At 57.1% G+C, this 8,351-nt stretch overlaps 2 protein-coding genes across 2 annotated transcripts; one reads left to right on the top strand and one right to left on the bottom strand.

The window, feature by feature from the left end:
- Positions 1 to 674: 674 nt before the first annotated feature.
- Positions 675 to 3,311, top strand: IE81DRAFT_345947 (zincin; the record flags this gene model as incomplete). The annotated part of the gene is made up of 2 exons (XM_025515976.1): positions 675 to 1,518; positions 1,606 to 3,311. The coding sequence occupies 2 exons, from the start codon at positions 675 to 677 to the stop codon at positions 3,309 to 3,311; spliced, it is 2,550 nt and encodes an 849-aa protein (XP_025371405.1).
- Positions 3,312 to 4,680: 1,369 nt separating this feature from the next.
- Positions 4,681 to 7,558, bottom strand: IE81DRAFT_287545 (WD40 repeat-like protein; the record flags this gene model as incomplete). Its single annotated transcript, XM_025511716.1, has 4 exons — positions 4,681 to 5,813; positions 5,853 to 6,224; positions 6,270 to 7,360; positions 7,446 to 7,558. Coding segments are annotated over 4 exons (2,709 nt in total), but the record flags the coding sequence as incomplete, so codon positions are not given.
- Positions 7,559 to 8,351: the final 793 nt, after the last annotated feature.

Genomic DNA, 8,351 nt, shown 5'->3' with positions numbered 1-8,351 from the left:
TGTCTGGGTGCCGTGAGCGCTCGCGACGAATGTCACACCTCCGCTCGCGGGGGACGCGGTGGGGATGATGGTAGTAGTGCTGCATGATGCGCGCCAGCGCGCGCGGAACTAAGACAGGCGGGACGCGTGCATGCGCGCGTACTACCATCATCCGGATCGCGTCCCCTACGGGCGCGGATGTGACATTCAGGAGCGAGGCGGCTAGCGGCGTCCCCAAGCACTAAGGCGACAATGCGGTTCCTGTCTGACCCGCTTTTTGGTGCGCTGGTCATTGCGTGCAAGTAGGTGATCCTCATCGTAACCCAGCATCTCAGCAAGTACCGATCCATGATCGAAACGACGCCCAGATCAGCAGGACGATCATGGGTCAGTACTTGCAGGGACTTGTTGCAGGCAGGCGACATGGACGCGACGCGAGTCACGTGCAGGCGTGCTCGAACCTTGCCCGCGCAGAGCGGGAATGGTGCATATATGCAGTTGACACGTGGCATAGTACGCACGGACCGCAAAAGACGTGCAGAGCCTTGGTGTGCTTCGCATGCACCTGTGTGTGCAGCGTCACCTGCCGACGTACGGCTACTGTTCCCCTTTGACCCTCCATCATCCCTGTCAAGCCTGAAGCGCTTAGTGTAGCGGCATTGTCACAGCGCTTACATTGGAATAGTCCACACACAATGTCTTCAGCGGTGGACGAGCGCAGGCCACTTCTAGACGGCGAAAGCCAGGGTCAAACCTTGGCTTCAAGGACCAGGCGTCAATTGCGTGCGGTCTTCGCTCCGCTTGCTGAACCAGAAAGTCTCCGTCCCCTCGAGCGGTTTCTGCTCTTCCTTTCCGTGGCGCTGCTGCTATTGGCCTCGATCTTTGCCGGCCTTTTCTTTGGACACCGCGCCTCAGACGACCATACGGGAGTCGGCAACCCCAGTCCGGGTGGAGGCTCGAAGGAGGTGGCTTGCATCACCGCGGACTGCGTTCGAACCGCTTCAGACGTCCTGCACGCAATCGACGTCTCTGTCGACCCCTGTCATGACTTTTATGGCTTTGCTACTGGAGGCTGGAGAGAAGAGCACCCCATCCCACCAGACGCTGGACTCTTTGGGATCGCACAGAATATCGCTGCTGAGAACGCCAAAGTGATTCAGAAGCTTCTGGACGAGGCTCCGAGTGGTCAGCAGGCCCACGCGACGCTCCTGGAGGCAGGTTCGAGCCTGGGCGAAGCTGACAAAGCCGATCAGCGCAACTTAGGCAAGCTTAAAGATTTCTACACCTCTTGTATGGACCGCCAGGCGCAGAACGAGGTCGGTGCACGACCAGTGGTAAAGCTGGTGCAACAAATTCGCCAACGCTTTGCAAAGCATGCGGCTATCATTGACAGCTCGGAGAGTGGTCCTGTGCCGCCCAATCAGCCCCCCGGAAGATCACCCGTACCTCATCCACCTACAGAACGTCCACAGCCAATGCCGCCTGCAGGTGCCAGGCAGAAGCTGCTCACCGACGCCCTTGCCTGGTCTCACGCGCATGGTGAGTAGCAACAGAGGCACGCCGCCTAGCAGGGCGCGTACGATGGCTCATAGTCACGCTCGCCTCTGCTCCTCTCTCTCTGCACAGGGTTCACGCCTTTCTTCAGCTGGATGATCGACGGGGAGCGCGTCAAAGATCCAACTCTAGGCACTCCCTACCTCTCTCCCGACGGTCTTGGTCTGGCTGACAAGGACTACTACCTGGACAAAGAGGAAATAGACTTCTACGTGAACACGGTCAAGACCGCTTTTACTGAATTGCATAAGGAAGAGCAGCGATGGGCTGACAAGGGAGCAGAGATGCTGAGTGTGCCCCAAAAATCGGGGAGAGGTAAGCGGAGCTTCGATTCCCTTTCTAAAGATGTGGTGGAACTCGAGGCATCCTTGGCAGCCATCACGCCAGACGGCGAGGAACAGGCAGATCCGCTCGGAACGTATAATCCCATCACTGTTGCAAAGCTCTCTTACGATTTGACCAGCATTGACCTGCCCAAATATTTCAAGCTCATCGGCGTCAATACTCCCAAGGAAATTATCTCTATCTCGCCAAAGTACGTTCAAAAGTTGGACAACCTCGTTAGTCGCACACGTGATGATGTTCTCGAAGCATACCTCGTGTGGACAGTCCTGCGTACGCTGGGCTTGGCCCTCGGTCCGTCGGTTCCTCTTCGGCGATCAATCGATGCTCTCGACCGCAGATCAAAGGGAGTAGACAACGACGCGGTGGAGGATCGCTCAGCATTCTGCCAGGAGTCACTCAACTCAGTGCTGGGCTTTCTCGCCGGGCGGTATTTCGTCAGAGACTCGTTCCCGCAGCAGTCCAAGGACAAGGCCGAATCGATCATTGATGACATCATCAAAGCCTTCAAATCACGACTTCCAGAGTTGGACTGGTTGGATCCCAAGACGAGACGCAAGGCGGAGGCAAAGGCAGATGCTGTCAAAGTTAAAGTTGGCTGGCCCACTTCGCCCAACACGACGAATGCCATCGCAATGGAGGCTTTCTACGCTGACTTGGATATTAAGCCCGGGGAGTATTTGGGAAATGTGTGGCGAAGTCAAGTCCGGGGCGTGCGCCGAGATTGGGCCCAAGCAGGCAAGAAGCTCGACGAACAGCGATGGGATATGTTCCCCGCAGAAGTTAACGCCTATTACAATCCCGGAGGAAATGAAATTGTGTTCCCTGCTGGCATTCTGCAACCTGCTTACTTCAGCTGGCGTTGGCCGGACTACCTTCAGTACGGTGCGTTCGGCAGCGTAGCTGGTCACGAGCTCTCTCACGCATTCGATCCGGACGGCCGGCTGTTCGACAAGCGCGGCGCCCTCAAAGACTGGTGGACCCCGGAAACCGCCCAAGCTTTTAACAAGCGTAGAGACTGCTTGATCGACTGGTATGGCAATCAAACTATTCCTGATGGCAAAGGTGGAGAACTTCACCTACGCTCACGCTTCACCATTGGAGAAGACATAGGAGACGCCGGCGGCCTAGCACAGTCGTGGAGGGCCTGGAGAGACAGCCTGTCGCGACAAGGTGCACAGGAAAAGAACCCTCTGTTGCCTGGACTCTCTTACACTAGGGAACAGCTTTTCTACTTGGCTTATGCCATTGGATGGGCGCGCAACATCAGGCAAGGAGAGCTGGTCCGCCGTCTCAGAACAGATCCCCACTCGCCCACGATCTACCGCGTCAACGCGGCTCTTGCAAACATCGAGAGCTTCGCCGACGCATGGGGTTGCAAAGCAGGTAAAGACCCCATGGCCAGGGCCGCCAAGGACAGGTGCGAGATTTGGTGATTACTCCCCGGTTGCGCACTTCAAGCAAAGGAGCAGCAGCTACAGCAGCCGGGATGGTCGTCGGAGACGTGAGCGCAGAAGGTGTTGATCCGGATAATCTGCCATTACGAAGCGCTTCAACGATTGATGTGCATCAGACCAGAATTTCGTCTAGCATATCACTGTTCAACAATGCATGTGTCAAAGCGTTTGCGTTGAGAACAGACAGAAATAAATGCTGTCTGAGTTACACGGGAGAGAAAATGTGCGCACTGGCTTGTGCGCGACGGGCTTCGTCGAGGGTCATCATGTTGCTGTCATCCTCTCCGTCCGGGGCATCTGCTGCGCGAGGCTGCCCATCGCTTTGACGTCCCGAGGCATCGACCATTTGCGTTTCTTCATCCGCGTCAGGATCGGGATACTGAGTCTCTTCCAGAGAGGGCAAATGATGATTTTGAGAGTCCTCATCATTGAAAGGAGCAAGAGTGCGGGCTAGGCTTTCGTCTGTTGCCTGAGAGTCCTCGTTGCCGCTGCTAGCGTGCTGCCCAAAATTAGGCGTGAGTGTTGGCGCTTCTTTGGAGGCGACAGGTTTTGGGCCAGGTCCCGATGCCTTTGGAGCGCCGAGGCCAAAGAGTGTGCTTTGACGCGATTTGCTTGAGCCACTTCCGCTGCGCCTATCGCTGCTGAGCCGCGAGACAGGCACAGTAGCGTCATGCTGAGCGTCCAGGGACGCATCGACACGATCAAAGAACGATGAGCTCTTGTGCATGCTACGGTCCCGCGTCATGCCTGGATTTCGCGCGAAGGGGTTTCGAGTTGCTGCGCGCACGAAAGGGTTGCCGGCTAGAGTATGATAGCGTCAGCTATGAATTTGCTGAGTCTGATGCAGCGAGTCACGATACTCACAATTCAGCTTGCTCCGAGATGGAGGCACATCGCCTTCCTCGACATCATGTGATGCTGTCGCTTTGCGCTTGTCAGGCCTCTGATGCAGTTCCACGTCCTCGACGTCGTGAAATAGATTTTCCTTATCCAACATCGAGTCGCGGTCACCTCGCTCAAACATGCCGTTTTCGGCAGCGACGACTTCTTCGGAGCGACTCGACTCTGGCCACGCAACTGCAGTGCTGCGCGCTTGAGAGTCGACAGTGATTGGAGAAGAAGCGATGGCAGCAGAGGTACTCAGTACGCCCGACCCCCGATCAGAGCCACCGTGCGATCTCCGAGCCTGCGGCGTCCAAGAAGTCGTCAAAGCTTTGCGCGCTGCCTTTGCGGTCAAAGCCTTGGACGTCATGGTATCATCAGCGTCGTTGATGCCGTGGAGTCCATTGCCGCTTTGCAGTGCAGTCGGAGGTTGAGGGGCAAGTACCACCGCTGCAGATCCACGTCTCTCGTCACGCTCTCTTCTTCCTCTCACCCAACCCCGCAAGTTTTCCATGCGATCCGCAAGGCCAGGTTGATGGAAGAAAGTGGCGATCTGAACGGCGGCATCGAGAGTCTTCTCAGAGTGCAATTCCATGGCTGCGTCCAGTGCTCTGGCGTGTCGGTCTGCTTTGCATGCGAGCTGAATGAGCTGCAGCAGCGCTTTATCTGCATTGTGTTGCAGTACCCAGGGATCAGGCGAATCGTCGTCATCGGGCTCTTCGTCTTCGTCAAGCTCGAGCTCAAGTGCACGAGCGCGTCTGGCGGATCGAATGGAATCGGCGAGGAACGCATTTCGAGCATGCTCTTGCTCGAGAGCTGCAGCCGGACCTTCGCCCGCAGCTAAAGGGAAATGAAGATCGAGATCTTGAAGGAGTGGACGTGACGAGGCAGATGGGTCCGGTGTCGAGTGGGCGCCCTTTAGAATGATGGCCAGCAACTTGTGAGAGGTGAGGCCGACCGGCCAGTAATGTAAACGAGGAGCAAGACTTGAGTCTGTCTTGGAGGCCTGTTGAGCTTGAATGTTCTTGGTGTCGAGGCAAGGCACCCAACGCGCTTGACCATGAGGTGCGTGGCTCCGATCCAGTAAGTAAAGCACTCCACGACTGTCAAAGAAGGCCGGCACATCCGCGTCATTCAGACCAACCCAGCGCAGAGTGGCGTCTTTGGCAAGCGGTAAGACGCCTTGTTGCTGAATGCTGAAGGTGAGTAAATTGATGAGGGTGTAGCTCAAGTTCTGAAAGCCTTCCAAGGCGCACGAAGTCGCTCCTCGGTGAACTATCATTGCTGAGTGGGTTCCCGCTGCCATTGATACCACCGGTGAGCCAAGGGCCCACAAGTATCGTTGGAAGCCAGATGCACTAAAAAAGCGCAAGTAGCCAGCCGATGTTGCGACGATGGCGCTAGAGATCGTCATGGCGTCTGCGGCTCTTGAATCTGCATTCGGGCGCGGGGCTTTGCCGGCCATCGCGATCGCGACCGCTTCTTCTCCTCTCGGCAAGTTGACGGTCCACTCTGTGGCGAGCGTAGTGCGGGCTCCTGATGCTTCGAATGGCTTGAAAAAGATGCTACTGGGGTGCCCAGACTCTGCGTCATCCTCGTCTTCATGATCATCGTTATGATTCGCGTGCCGCTCGGGACACGCGAATAGGGCACCAGACCCCCCGAGTGATGCCATGTTGTATCCGAAGTGATCCGCAAATCGCCAATTCCGTCTTGAGCCAGCGTCACTTGACTCAAATGCTATCGTCTGGTGATCGCCTTGGTCTGTACCCACAAGAGAACCCAGGCAGCTGTAAGCGAAGTATCTCCGCTGTCCACGCAGGTCGGTCGAGGTAGGTTGGAAAGCGGACTGCATCTTAGTCGACGAAATCAGACTAGAGTGAGACCTGCCGACGTGTCGCTGGGTTAGGCCTGTGGTCCTCTGAGTTCTCGAACGTCGATCGGTGGCAGCACCATAGCCAGTGCCGCCGCCATCGTCATCTACTACGAAATCGTTCAGATCGTCATTGACTTCTCCACCGGCGCGCATTTGCCGCTCGCGCGTTCGCGGCCTACGTTCTTCTTTGTCGAGCATTGCTTCTGTCTCCTCATCTTCGTCGGATAGGCCTGCGCCATCGAAGAGCGCATCTATGTCCTCAGTGACTTGTTGCTGGCGGACCCGCTCTTTGAGCGTCTGCTCCGTAGACCTATGCTGGTAGTCCAGCAGCTCAAACGGATTCGCGTTCGCTGACCCCACTACTTCCCACCAGCGCGATAGTTGACCTTGCGCATCTGTCCACGCGAGAGCATCAGCTTCGGGATGCCAGCTGATGCCTGTGACGAGGGCGTAGGCTGATCTCTGTCGAAGAGGCTTGCGCGTTGCCGTTTCCCAAACGGTGACATGCGCGCTGGCGGTAGCTACGGCCAGATACCTGCCATTCGGCGAGAAGGACAAGGCGCTGATCTGACCGCTTGGCGATTCAACTCCCGGCGGCAATTGGTCACGAGCTGGAGCAGAGAAGCTTGTCGAGACATTCCAAGACGGCTTCTCGACCATGACAACTTCGTGCGTCTTGCTTGGCAGTACGAAAGAGTTGCCACTAGGATGCCACACGGGCTCGGAGCTGTACTCTGACTCTGGCCGAGCCTGAGCTAAGATTCTCTCCATCGCTTTGACGTGGACCGGCTCGGCGCCCTGCATGTCCCAGATGCAAGCCACCCCGTCGCAATCGGTGGTGATTAGCAGAGGCTCGACGGGAGACCAAGCAGCAGCTTTGGGCGGACGAGAGTGTTTGGCGAGGAGCTGCACGCGTTGAGGGGCACCAGAATCGACCACTTTGATGACGAGGTCATCGCTCAAGCAAGCGACTCGCGGGGTTTTAGTCGGCAGAACGTGTCGCTCTAAGGCAGCGCATCGAGCGGGAAGTCCTGTGCGGGTGAGGATGCCTACTAGATCGGTCGCTGCCGCGCCATCTTCCGAAAGAGAGACGTTGTGTTGATATATGCGCACTGCTCCATCTGCTGCGGCGGCTACGAGATAGTCGGCATCCGCATCGATCCAATTGATTGGGGCCGTGGCGTCGTCGATGGCCAAGGCTTCTGCACCTGATCTGGGATCTGTGGGTAGCAGTCGCACCGTACCTTCGTCACCACCTGTGAACAGCCAGCTGGGAGCACCGCAAGGCAGAAAGCGCCGGTGGTAAGCACACGCGCTGCTGAAGGATCAGCTTTTTGTTTACTTTGCTTACGTACCTCACTTTGCTTCCACTAGGCGCATACTTGACTCGCGTTAGACCATGCGAATGCGCCACCTGAATATTGACACCGACACGAGCTGCAGCGGCAGTGGAAGGTGGCAGCTCCATCTCGTTGATGGCGAGCCGTGTGCTCCGCGCCACGAAGGAGAGGGGGCAGATCGAGCTTGCGATCGGGTTTGACTGGTCGATGGAGCTGTGGTATGGCTTGGCTGCGGCGACTATCAAGATGCTGATGGTGGCGTTGACATGGAAGACCAGCTAAGTGAGGCAAACGGCCTGGACAGTTGACTCGACCAACAGTCGAGCATACAGTCGTGAGTGTACGCGCGCGCTTGCGTTTCCAACACGTCCGACGCGACGCGCGTGACGCGCACCGCGACTTGCGCGCCAATTTAACAGCCTTTCGCACGAGAGACCCCCCCCCCCTCGCACTGAAGACTCAACAACTTCCATGCACGCGACTCGTGACTCATGAGTAGTCACGAGTATGACTATATGCGCGGCGTTCAGCGTGCAACGTGCCTCCACAGCATGCCGCGCTGTGTGAAGCACCGCGCTCGGGCATCTCTTTCTATGCGAACCGTATGTGCCGCGGGCCTGGCTTGTACTCTGGACTCTGACTGGACTTTGCTCTGCGACCCCGACGCATCGTTCGGTCAGTCGTCGTTTGGTCTAGCTGCCGTGGACGCGTGAGGACTCGACCCCACCCAGCTCTCTCATGCTTTCACACAAGGGAGGAAAGAAGCGAGAATTGGTCAAGACATCGCATCTCGTCTGGCCAGGCGCCTAGCTCAAGCGAGAAGTCAGGAGACTCTGCGATCAACCACGGGCAGCGTGTGCGCTTCCAAAACACAAACTTGGACCGCCGAGGATGACCAGCACGGCTTGGGCTCAGGCGATC

The sequence above is a fragment of the Ceraceosorus guamensis genome (assembly GCF_003144195.1).
Source record: "Ceraceosorus guamensis strain MCA 4658 unplaced genomic scaffold IE81scaffold_13, whole genome shotgun sequence".
Lineage (NCBI taxonomy): Eukaryota > Fungi > Basidiomycota > Exobasidiomycetes > Ceraceosorales > Ceraceosoraceae > Ceraceosorus > Ceraceosorus guamensis.
The sequence above is the reverse complement of the archived record's forward strand: the minus strand, read 5'-3'. Positions and strand labels throughout refer to the sequence as shown.